This window comes from Coregonus lavaretus, assembly GCF_964263955.1.
Source record: "Coregonus lavaretus genome assembly, chromosome: 1".
NCBI classification, from domain to species: domain Eukaryota; kingdom Metazoa; phylum Chordata; class Actinopteri; order Salmoniformes; family Salmonidae; genus Coregonus; species Coregonus lavaretus.
The window spans coordinates 64,422,740-64,436,593 of NC_139988.1; the positions used below are offsets into that span (position 1 = coordinate 64,422,740).

Consider the following 13,854-nt stretch of genomic DNA (forward strand, 5'->3'; position numbering starts at 1 on the left):
AGCCTTTTCATGTAAAACGCAACATGAGAGAGGGAAAATTAAAACGTAAATGCAATCACTTGCCTAAATATTCTGATATCATTTTTTATTTTGTAGAAAGATAAGCTTGAAATGGAAATGGTCTAATTAGTTTAACAAATGAAAAGACATACTGTATCGAAGTTTCGCTTTTTCAATTAACCATAAAATCTATCGTTTTTTTCTGGTTGCTTATCAAAGTTGATTCTGCTTTGTAGAATAGGCCTTTGTAGGCACAACAACAGTGCACAGCAAAACCACCACTGAAAAACGTAAACAATGTCACGTGGCGTTTGAAACAGCAGCAGCTCAATGCACCGTCATAAAAACTACATTTAAACGTTTTTTATGTATTTTTCAAATAATTTCAAATATCATGTTATACCCTTACATGTAACAATTATGTATTTTTACACGTTTTTTTTCCATCTAAAATATACACTGTAAAAAAAATATATATATATATAATGCCTCTTTAAACTGAAGTGAACACGTCCCCCTACTGCAAGGATAGGAAGCAGTCTAAAGTGTCCCAAGTATAGCAAGGTGTCTAATAAATTCTAGCTTTCCATGTCCACTACGCTGCAGAATGACATGTACATAACCAGTGAGGTGTCTCTCTCCTCTGTCCAGACTCATTGACGGCCACAACATCACCACTGAGGACCAGCACATGTGGCTGATCCCATTTTTCTGTGGCCAGCACCACACCCTGACAGTGAACTTTGACAAGGCACAGACGGTGGCTGGCCTCCGCATCTGGAACTACAACAAGACCCCAGAGGACTCCTACAGAGGGGTGAGAGAGAGTCACTTGTTTAGTCACTGAGATAGAGAACTTCCTGGGTTTAGTAGTCTGGAAGTGTCAATTGAAATAGAAATATCTGGGCCCTGTAGGTCGCCTTTGTATTTCTGAGTTTTGTCATTAAATGTGCAGTGCATTGTAGTTGTACAAATCTATACGATGCCCCATAAGGGTGCATGTACAATATATCAAATTACTGCCATAGATCTTTAAATATCTCTGAATATTTACTGAGAATGTTGTGTAAGGGGTGAATCCCTATTCCCCACAAAAACACAATTCTAACCATGATACACATTTGTTAAGATACCCATCTCTTATTATCCCTATTCCTGTGTTCTCCAGGTAAAGGTGATCCATGTGTCTCTGGACGATACACTCATCTCTCCAGCAGAGGGCTTCCTCATCAGGAAGGGACCAGGGAACTGTCACTTTGACTTTGCTCAGGAGATCCTCTTCATCGACTTCCTTCAGAACCCCACCACTGGCCTGGTCAACAGCAAGACTACATCAGAGGACCTGGTCTACACACTCAAGTGAGTACTTGGAGGCTAGTCTAATCCCAGATCTGTTTGTTCCGTCTTGCCAATGACCAAAAGAGTTGGCAAAACAGCACAAACAGATCTAGGACCAGGCTAGTTGTAGGCCACCTCCCAGTAGGAAGGTGTTTAAAGTAATGGCTCTGTTGTGATTTCATCAGACTGTTTTAAGGCGTCCGCATGCTTCCCAGCCGAAACAGTTCGGTAGAGTTTATGCATATATTATGACGACATTTTGTGACGTTTTTGTTTGTTTTGGACTTCGGTGAGGGTTTTTTCGGCTGTTCAGGCACACAACATTTTTCTGGAGGCAAGCCCAAGTTCGGAGCCGAAGTCTACGCCCCTTCGTCTGTGATTGGTTAACAGTAGGGATTCTTCAATAAAGTATTTGTTGTCATTCAACGAGAGACGACTCGTTTTTTTCATTGAAAAATACTGCACCAAACATCTTAGATATAAAATTGCGCGGCTAAGATCTGACAGATTTCTTGAGTTATCTTTAGATTAATTCTGACTATTTTGAGGAAGTGTATACTGGCTACATTTTTGAAGTGAAGGTCTTTCAAGGGAGTATTCGAGCACACTCGTTCTGTTCGGCCCAGCTTTTAGCGTCTCGTAAAATAGCATTCTGTCCATTATCCGCACTGTGCCAAACACTTGCAGTACCAGTCAAAAGTTTGGACACACCTACTCATTCAAGGGTTTTTCTTTATTTTTACTATTTTCTACATTGTAGAATAATAGTGAAGACATCAAAACTATTAAATAACACATATGGAATCATGAAGTAACTAAAAAAGTGTTAAACAAATCAAAATATATTTTAGATTCTTAAAAGTAGCCACCCTTTGCCTTGATGACGGCTTTGCACACTCTTGGCATTCTCTCAACCAGCTTCATGAGGAATTATTTTCCAACCGTCTTGAAGGAGTTCCCACATATGCTGAGCACTCTTTGGCTGCTTTTCCTTCACTCTGCGGTCCAACTCATCCCAAACCATCTCAATTGGGTTGAGGTCGGGTGATTGTGGAGGCCAGGTAATCTGATGCAGCACTCCATCACTCTCCTTCTTGGTCAAATAGCCCTTACACAGCCTGGAGGTGTGTTTTGGGTCATTGTCCTGTTGAAAAACAAATGATAGTCCCACTAAGCGCAAACCAGATGGGATGGCGTATCGCTGCAGAATGCTGTGGTAGCCATGCTGGTTAAGTGTGCCTTGAATTCTAAATAAATTACAGACAGTGTCACCAGCAAAGCACCCCCACACCATCACAGCTCCTCCTCCATGCTTCATGGTGGGAACCACACATGCGGAGATCATCCGTTCACCTACTCTGCATCTCACAAAGACACAGCGGTTGGAACAAAAAATCACACATTTGGACTCATCAGACCAAAGGACAGATTTCCACTGGTCTAATGTCCATTGCTCGTGTTTCTTGGCCCAAGCAAGTATCATCTTCTTATTAGTGTCCTTTAGTATTGGTTTCTTTGCAGCAATTCAACCATGAAGGCCTGATTCACACAGTCTCCTCTGAACAGTTAATGTTGAGATGTGTCTGTTACTTGAACTCTGAAGCATTTATTTGGGCTGCAATCTAAGGAGCAATTAACAATAATGGACTTATCCTCTGCAGCAGAGGTAACTCTGGGTCTTCCTTTTCTGTGGTGGTCCTCATGAGAGCCAGTTTCATTGTAGCGCTTGAGGGTTTTTGCGACTGCACTTGAAGAAACTTTCAAAGTTCTTGAAATTTTCAGGATTATTAATTTTTCATCATAATTTTAAACATTGGCTAAGCTGCACAGGAGGCAGACAGGTGTTCCTCTTTCAGGAACTACGATATGGCAGCAACTATAAAAATTAGCCTATATCATCATAATAATAATAAATAATAATAATATGCCATTTAGCAGACGCTTTTATCCAAAGCGACTTACAGTCATGCGTGCATACATTTTATTTTTTTTTGCGTATGGGTGGTCCCGGGGATCGAACCCACTACCTTGGCGTTACAAGCGCCGTGCTCTACCAGCTGAGCTACAGAGGACCACATCATACAAAATGTGTCCAAAGTGTAGGGACTGTGTCCTGCTTGTGCAACTGAAATATCTGTTACAAAACAGGTTGTAACCTTCATAATATATATATGTTTTGGAATGTTCGTTCAAATCGCCTCAGGGTTTTTATTTCAGCTGTTCAGAAATATGAGGCAGAGACATAGGCTACATCAAAAAAAATTTGTGCATAAAATAACACATGCGCAGAACGTGATCCGGATCCTTAGCTTTAAAAAATTGCCACGGCCTAATTCATATGCTCAAGGTCAGTATTGTAATACAATATGAGATATAATCTTAAGGTTTGTGTCTTGTGTGGTTTTCAGAGCTGGTTCCAAAAGACAGGAGCAGCCCAGCATGGACTATGAGGCCCCCATCATGCCTTGTGGATGTATCCTTCCTCCTGCTGCTTGTAAGAAATAGTCCCACAAAATACAGTATGCCTTTACTAACATAACATTTCACCTTACATAGTCACCTTACATGGACATGCAGAAATAATGCGAAGAGTGGATAGAATTGACCCACAAAATACATAAATCACCTTTTAGTGGATAAAATTGGCAAATATATATTATTATATATTATTATTTTTATTTGTTTTGCCTTTCATAAAATCATACTTTACATATTCAATGTCATTACAACCACTTTTGCCTGCCAGGATACTGTGATCTGGACAGTCACTAATATACTAGATGACTGCCAAAGTCCTGAGTGTGTGCAAGGCTCCAGGTCTCTCTTCCTTAACCCTTGACCCACCAGTCATCTTCCAGCTGCAGCTGCTGACCACCTGGGGTGATCCCTACTACATCGGCATGAACGGCCTGGAGTTCTATGACCAGAACGACGAGAAGATCCCCCTCAGTGACAACAGTATCCTACCTACAATGTAAACACCACAAACACACACTGAGAACTATCACTGCTGCAATCTACACTTGGTGGTCGCTAGTCTCACTTGACCTGACTGGCTGAGCTACTGTAGCTAGCGTGAGACTTCGAGTCTGGGTTGAGACTGGTCACCAACCCTGGTCCTGGAAATCCACAGGGTGTACAGGCTGTCGTTATAGCCCATCATGAAAACACATGATTCAGTCGATCAAGGGTGTGATGATTAGTTGAAACAGGTTTGTTTAGTGCTGGGGTGGAACGAAAGCCTGCTCTCCCTTTACTGTCGTCACTATCTGGCCAACTTGCAAAGTCGAAAACCCTGCCTAGTTCTACAATTTATCTTCTTAAAATCTGATTTTAACCGTAATCCTAACCTTAACCACACTGATAACCTCATGCCTAACCCTAATCTTAACCACACTGATAACCTCATGCCTAACCTTAACCACACTGATAACCTCATGCCTAACCCTAACCTTAACCACACTGATAACCTCATGCCTAACCCTAACCTTAACAACACTGATAACCTCATGCCTAACCCTAACCTTAACCACACTGATAACCTCATGCCTAACCTTACCCACACTGATAACATCATGCCTAACCCTAACCTTAACCACACTGATAACCTCATGCCTAACCCTAACCTTAACCACACTGATAACCTCAACCACACTGATAACCTCATGCCTAACCCTAACCTTAACCACACTGATAACCTCATGCCTAACCCTAACCTTAACCACACTGATAACCTCATGCCTAACCCTAGCCACACTGATAACCTCATGTCTAACCCTAACCTTACCCACACTGATAACCTCATGCCTAACCCTAACCTTGACCACACTGATAACCTCAACCACACTGATAACCTCATGCCTAACCCTAACCTTAACCTCATGCCTAACCCTAACCTTAACCACACTGATAACCTCATGCCTAACCTTAACCACACTGATAACCTCATGCCTAACCCTAACCTTAACCACACTGATAACCTCATGCCTAACCCTAACCACACTGATAACCTCATGCCTAACCCTAACCTTAACCACACTGATAACCTCATGCCTAACCCTAACCACACTGATAACCTCATGCCTAACCCTAACCTTTACCCACACTGATAACCTCATGCCTAACCCTAACCACACTGATAACCTCATGCCTAACCTTAACCACACTGATAACCTCATGCCTAACCCTAACCTTAACCACACGGATAACCTCATGGTTAACCCTAACCACACTGATAACCTCATGCCTAACCCTAACCACACTGATAACCTCATGCCTAACCCTAACCACACTAATAACATCATGCCTAGCCCTAACCTTACCCACACGGATAACCTCATGCCTAACCCTAACCTTAACCACACTGATAACCTCATGCCTAACCCTAACCTTAACCACACTGATAACCTCATGCCTAACCCCAACCTTAACCGCACTGATAACCTCATGCCTAACCCTAACCACACTGATAACCTCATGCCTAACCCTAACCTTACCCACACTGATAACCTCATGCCTAACCCTAACCACACTGATAACCTCATGCCTAACCTTAACCACACTGATAACCTCATGCCTAACCCTAACCACACTGATAACCTCATGCCTAACCCTAACCTTGCCCACACTGATAACCTCATGTCTAACCCTAACCTTAACCACACTGATAACCTCATGCCTAACCCTAACCACACTGATAACCTCATGCCTAACCCTAACCTTGCCCACACTTATAACCTCATGCCTAACCCTAACCTTAACCATACTGATAACCTCATGCCTAACCCTAACCACACTGATAACCTCATGCCTAACCCTAACCACACTGATAACCTCATGCCTAACCCTAACCTTGACCACACTGATAACCTCAGGCATAACCCTAACCACACTGATAACCTCATGCCTAACCCTAACCACACTGATAACCTCATGCCTAACCCTAACCACACTGATAACCTCATGCCTAACCCTAACCTTACCCACACTGATAACCTCATGCCTAACCCTAACCTTAACCACACTGATAACCTCATGCCTAACCCTAACCACACTGATAACCTCATGCCTAACCCTAACCACACTGATAACATTATGCCTATCCCTAACCTTAGCCACACTGATAACCTCATGCCTAACCCTAACCTTGACCACACTGATAACCTCAACCACACTGATAACCTCATGCCTAACCCTAACCTTAACCTCATGCCTAACCCTAACCTTAACCACACTGATAACCTCATGCCTAACCTTAACCACACTGATAACCTCATGCCTAACCCTAACCTTAACCACACTGATAACCTCATGCCTAACCCTAACCACACTGATAACCTCATGCCTAACCCTAACCTTAACCACACTGATAACCTCATGCCTAACCCTAACCACACTGATAACCTCATGCCTAACCCTAACCTTTACCCACACTGATAACCTCATGCCTAACCCTAACCACACTGATAACCTCATGCCTAACCTTAACCACACTGATAACCTCATGCCTAACCCTAACCTTAACCACACGGATAACCTCATGGTTAACCCTAACCACACTGATAACCTCATGCCTAACCCTAACCACACTGATAACCTCATGCCTAACCCTAACCACACTAATAACATCATGCCTAGCCCTAACCTTACCCACACGGATAACCTCATGCCTAACCCTAACCTTAACCACACTGATAACCTCATGCCTAACCCTAACCTTAACCACACTGATAACCTCATGCCTAACCCCAACCTTAACCGCACTGATAACCTCATGCCTAACCCTAACCACACTGATAACCTCATGCCTAACCCTAACCTTACCCACACTGATAACCTCATGCTAACCCTAACCTTAACCATACTGATAACCTCATGCCTAACCCTAACCACACTGATAACCTCATGCCTAACCTTAACCACACTGATAACCTCATGCCTAACCCTAACCACACTGATAACCTCATGCCTAACCCTAACCTTGCCCACACTGATAACCTCATGTCTAACCCTAACCTTAACCACACTGATAACCTCATGCCTAACCCTAACCACACTGATAACCTCATGCCTAACCCTAACCTTACCCACACTTATAACCTCATGCCTAACCCTAACCTTAACCATACTGATAACCTCATGCCTAACCCTAACCACACTGATAACCTCATGCCTAACCCTAACCACACTGATAACCTCATGCCTAACCCTAACCTTGACCACACTGATAACCTCAGGCATAACCCTAACCACACTGATAACCTCATGCCTAACCCTAACCACACTGATAACCTCATGCCTAACCCTAACCACACTGATAACCTCATGCCTAACCCTAACCTTACCCACACTGATAACCTCATGCCTAACCCTAACCTTAACCACACTGATAACCTCATGCCTAACCCTAACCACACTGATAACCTCATGCCTAACCCTAACCACACTGATAACATTATGCCTATCCCTAACCTTAGCCACACTGATAACCTCATGCCTAACCCTAACCTTAACCACACTGATAACCTCATGCCTAACCTTAACCACACTGATAACCTCATGCCTAACCTTAACCACACTGATAACCTCATGCCTAACCCTAACCTTAACCACACTGATAACCTCATGCCTAACCCTAACCTTAACCACACTGATAACCTCATGCTTAACCCTAACCTTAACCACACTGATAACCTCATGCCTAACCCTAACCTTAACCACACTGATAACCTCATGCCTAACCCTAACCACACTGATAACCTCATGCCTAACCCTAACCTTAACCACACTGATAACCTCATGCCTAACCCTAACCTTAACCACACTGATAACCTCATGCCTAACCCTAACCTTAACCACACGGATAACCTCATGGTTAACCCTAACCACACTGATAACCTCATGCCTAACCCTAACCACACTGATAACCTCATGCCTAACCCTAACCACACTAATAACATCATGCCTAGCCCTATCCTTACCCACACGGATAACCTCATGCCTAACCATAACCTTAACCACACTGATAACCTCATGCCTAACCCTAACCTTTACCACACTGATAACCTCATGCCTAACCCCAACCTTAACCGCACTGATAACCTCATGCCTAACCCTAACCACACTGATAACCTCATGCCTAACCCTAACCTTACCCACACTGATAACCTCATGCCTAACCCTAACCTTAACCATACTGATAACCTCATGCCTAACCCTAACCACACTGATAACCTCATGCCTAACCCTAACCTTAACCACACTGATAACCTCATGCCTAACCCTAACCCTGACCACACTGATAACCTCATGCCTAACCCTAACCTTACCCACACTGATAACCTCATGCCTAACCCTAACCTTAACCACACTGATAACCTCATGCCTAACCCTAACCACACTGATAACCTCATGCCTAACCCTAACCTTACCCACACTTATAACCTCATGCCTAACCCTAACCTTAACCATACTGATAACCTCATGCCTAACCCTAACCACACTGATAACCTCATGCCTAACCCTAACCACACTGATAACCTCATGCCTAACCCTAACCTTAACCACACTGATAACCTCATGCCTAACCCTAACCACACTGATAACCTCATGCCTAACCCTAACCACACTGATAACATTATGCCTATCCCTAACCTTAGCCACACTGATAACCTCATGCCTAACCCTAACCTTGACCACACTGATAACCTCAACCACACTGATAACCTCATGCCTAACCCTAACCTTAACCTCATGCCTAACCCTAACCTTAACCACACTGATAACCTCATGCCTAACCTTAACCACACTGATAACCTCATGCCTAACCCTAACCTTAACCACACTGATAACCTCATGCCTAACCCTAACCACACTGATAACCTCATGCCTAACCCTAACCTTAACCACACTGATAACCTCATGCCTAACCCTAACCACACTGATAACCTCATGCCTAACCCTAACCTTTACCCACACTGATAACCTCATGCCTAACCCTAACCACACTGATAACCTCATGCCTAACCTTAACCACACTGATAACCTCATGCCTAACCCTAACCTTAACCACACGGATAACCTCATGGTTAACCCTAACCACACTGATAACCTCATGCCTAACCCTAACCACACTGATAACCTCATGCCTAACCCTAACCACACTAATAACATCATGCCTAGCCCTAACCTTACCCACACGGATAACCTCATGCCTAACCCTAACCTTAACCACACTGATAACCTCATGCCTAACCCTAACCTTAACCACACTGATAACCTCATGCCTAACCCCAACCTTAACCGCACTGATAACCTCATGCCTAACCCTAACCACACTGATAACCTCATGCCTAACCCTAACCTTACCCACACTGATAACCTCATGCTAACCCTAACCTTAACCATACTGATAACCTCATGCCTAACCCTAACCACACTGATAACCTCATGCCTAACCTTAACCACACTGATAACCTCATGCCTAACCCTAACCACACTGATAACCTCATGCCTAACCCTAACCTTGCCCACACTGATAACCTCATGTCTAACCCTAACCTTAACCACACTGATAACCTCATGCCTAACCCTAACCACACTGATAACCTCATGCCTAACCCTAACCTTACCCACACTTATAACCTCATGCCTAACCCTAACCTTAACCATACTGATAACCTCATGCCTAACCCTAACCACACTGATAACCTCATGCCTAACCCTAACCACACTGATAACCTCATGCCTAACCCTAACCTTGACCACACTGATAACCTCAGGCATAACCCTAACCACACTGATAACCTCATGCCTAACCCTAACCACACTGATAACCTCATGCCTAACCCTAACCACACTGATAACCTCATGCCTAACCCTAACCTTACCCACACTGATAACCTCATGCCTAACCCTAACCTTGACCACACTGATAACCTCATGCCTAACCCTAACCACACTGATAACCTCATGCCTAACCCTAACCACACTGATAACATTATGCCTATCCCTAACCTTAGCCACACTGATAACCTCATGCCTAACCCTAACCTTAACCACACTGATAACCTCATGCCTAACCTTAACCACACTGATAACCTCATGCCTAACCTTAACCACACTGATAACCTCATGCCTAACCCTAACCTTAACCACACTGATAACCTCATGCCTAACCCTAACCTTAACCACACTGATAACCTCATGCTTAACCCTAACCTTAACCACACTGATAACCTCATGCCTAACCCTAACCTTAACCACACTGATAACCTCATGCCTAACCCTAACCACACTGATAACCTCATGCCTAACCCTAACCTTAACCACACTGATAACCTCATGCCTAACCCTAACCTTAACCACACTGATAACCTCATGCCTAACCCTAACCTTAACCACACGGATAACCTCATGGTTAACCCTAACCACACTGATAACCTCATGCCTAACCCTAACCACACTAATAACATCATGCCTAGCCCTATCCTTACCCACACGGATAACCTCATGCCTAACCCTAACCTTAACCACACTGATAACCTCATGCCTAACCCTAACCTTTACCACACTGATAACCTCATGCCTAACCCCAACCTTAACCGCACTGATAACCTCATGCCTAACCCTAACCACACTGATAACCTCATGCCTAACCCTAACCTTACCCACACTGATAACCTCATGCCTAACCCTAACCTTAACCATACTGATAACCTCATGCCTAACCCTAACCACACTGATAACCTCATGCCTAACCCTAACCTTAACCACACTGATAACCTCATGCCTAACCCTAACCCTGACCACACTGATAACCTCATGCCTAACCCTAACCTTACCCACACTGATAACCTCATGCCTAACCCTAACCTTAACCACACTGATAACCTCATGCCTAACCCTAACCACACTGATAACCTCATGCCTAACCCTAACCTTACCCACACTTATAACCTCATGCCTAACCCTAACCTTAACCATACTGATAACCTCATGCCTAACCCTAACCACACTGATAACCTCATGCCTAACCCTAACCACACTGATAACCTCATGCCTAACCCTAACCTTAACCACACTGATAACCTCATGCCTAACCCTAACCGCACTGATAACCTCATGCCTAACCCTAACCACACGGATAACCTCATGCCTAACCCTAACCACACTGATAACCTCATGCCTAACCCTAACCACGCTGATAACCTCATGCCTAACCCTAACCACACTGATAACCTCATGCCTAACCCTAACCTTACCCACACTGATAACCTCATGCCTAACCCTAACCTTAACCACACTGATAACCTCATGCCTAACCCTAACCACACTGATAACCTCATGCCTAACCCTAACCACACTGATAACATTATGCCTATCCCTAACCTTAGCCACACTGATAACCTCATGCCTAACCCTAACCTTAACCACACTGATAACCTCATGCCTAACCTTAACCGCACTGATAACCTCATGCCTAACCTTAACCACACTGATAACCTCATGCCTAACCCTAACCTTAACCACACTGATAACCTCATGCCTAACCCTAACCTTAACCACACTGATAACCTCATGCTTAACCCTAACCTTAACCACACTGATAACCTCATGCCTAACCCTAACCTTAACCACACTGATAACCTCATGCCTAACCCTAACCACACTGATAACCTCATGCCTAACCCTAACCTTAAACACACTGATAACCTCATGCCTAACCCTAACCTTAAACACACTGATAACCTCATGCCTAACCCTAACCTTAACCACACTGATAACCTCATGCCTAACCCTAACCACACTGATAACCTCATGCCTAACCCTAACCTTAACCACACTGGTAACCTCATGCCTAACCCTAAACTTAACCACACTGATAACCTCATGCCTAACCTTAACCACACTGATAACCTCATGCCTAACCCTAACCTTAACCACACTGATAACCTCATGCCTAACCCTAACCTTAACCACACTGATAACCTCATGCCTAACCTTAACCACACTGATAACCTCATGCCTAACCCTAACCACACTGATAACCTCATGCCTAACCCTAACCTTGACCACACTGATAACCTCATGCCTAACCCTAACCTTGACCACACTGATAACCTCATGCCTAACCCTAACCTTAACCACACTGATAACCTCATGCCTAACCCTAACCTTAACCACACTGATAACCTCATGTATAACCCTAACCTTAACCACACTGATAACCTCATGTATAACCCTAACCACACTGATAACCTCATGCCTAACCCTAACCTTACCCACACTGATAACCTCATGCCTAACCCTAACCTTGACCATACTGATAACCTCATGCCTAACCCTAACCACACTGATAACCTCATGCCTAACCCTAACCACACTGATAACCTCATGCCTAACCCTAACCTTACCCACACTGATAACCTCATGCCTAACCCTTACCACACTGATAACCTCATGCCTAACCCTAACTTTAACCACGCTGATAACCTCATGCCTAACCCTAACCACACTGATAACCTCATGCCTAACCCTAACCGCACTTATAACCTCATGCCTAACCCTAACCTTACCCACACTGATAACCTCATGCCTAACCTTAACCACACTGATAACCTCATGCCTAACCCTAACCACACTGATAACCTCATGCCTAACCCTAACCTTAACCACACTGATAACCTCATGCCTAACCCTAACCTTAACCACACTGATAACCTCAACCACACTGAAAACCTCATGCCTAACCCTAACCACACTGATAACCTCATGCCTAACCCTAACCTTAACCACACTGATAACCTCATGCCTAACCTTAACCACACTGATAACCTCATGCCTAACCCTAACCTTAACCACACTGATAACCTCATGCCTAACCCTAACCTTAACCACACTGATAACCTCATGCCTAACCCTAACCTTAACCACACTGATAACCTTATGCCTAACCCTAACCACACTGATATCCTCCTGCCTAACCCTAACCTTACCCACACTGATAACCTCATGCCTAACCCTAACCTTAACCACACTGATAACCTCATGCATAACCCTAACCACACTGATAACCTCATGCCTAACCCTAACCTTACCCACACTGATAACCTCATGCCTAACCCTAACCGTACTGATAACCTCATATCTAACCCTAACCACACTGATAACCTCATGCCTAACCCTAACCTTACCCACACTGATAACCTCATGCCTAACCCTAACCTTAACCACACTGATAACATCATGCCTAACCCTAACCACACTGATAACCTCATGCCTAACCCTAACCACACTGATAACATCATGCCTAACCCTAACCACACTGATAACCTCATGCCTAACCCTAACCACACTGATAACCTCATGCCTAACCCTAACCACACTGATAACCTCATGCCTAACCCTAACCTTAACCACACTGATAACCTCAGGCATAACCCTAACCACACTGATAACCTCATGCCTAATCCTAACCTTACCCACACTGATAACCTCATGCCTAACCCTAACCAC

The 13,854-nt window shown here is 44.0% G+C and overlaps 2 protein-coding genes and 1 long non-coding RNA gene across 11 annotated transcripts in view; 1 reads left to right on the forward strand and 2 right to left on the reverse strand.

Moving 5' to 3' along the window:
• katnip (katanin interacting protein) overlaps positions 1-13,854 on the forward strand; it is a 51,174-nt gene that overhangs the window by 18,708 nt on the left and 18,612 nt on the right. For all 4 annotated transcript variants that reach the window (XM_084159960.1, XM_084159961.1, XM_084159959.1 and 1 more), the window contains 4 exons: positions 652-817; positions 1,169-1,359; positions 3,747-3,811; positions 4,186-4,296. In XM_084159960.1, coding sequence (XP_084016086.1) covers positions 652-817; positions 1,169-1,359; positions 3,747-3,811; positions 4,186-4,296 — 533 coding nt within the window. The remainder of the gene's footprint in view (positions 1-651; positions 818-1,168; positions 1,360-3,746; positions 3,812-4,185; positions 4,297-13,854) is intronic.
• On the reverse strand, positions 4,312-6,772 carry LOC311128044 (uncharacterized protein). Of its 6 annotated transcripts, none has more exons than XR_014613171.1 (3): positions 6,646-6,772; positions 5,878-6,111; positions 4,312-5,252 (listed from the first exon to the last, which is right to left on the reverse strand). XR_014613171.1 is itself a non-coding variant. In XM_084159991.1 (3 exons), exons 2-3 carry the CDS (start codon positions 6,100-6,102, stop codon positions 4,659-4,661), a joined length of 1,005 nt encoding a protein of 334 aa, XP_084016117.1. In that variant the 5' UTR covers positions 6,103-6,111; positions 6,646-6,772; the 3' UTR covers positions 4,312-4,658. The 6 variants fall into 6 exon arrangements, 1 of the variants encoding a protein (XP_084016117.1); XR_014613172.1 differs by having other exon boundaries at positions 4,312-5,192; positions 5,674-6,111; XR_014613173.1 differs by having other exon boundaries at positions 4,312-4,880; positions 5,482-6,111.
• On the reverse strand, positions 8,364-9,316 carry LOC311128083. The gene is made up of 3 exons (XR_014613178.1): positions 9,046-9,316; positions 8,848-8,943; positions 8,364-8,817 (listed from the first exon to the last, which is right to left on the reverse strand). It is a non-coding gene; the product is annotated as an uncharacterized lncRNA (long non-coding RNA).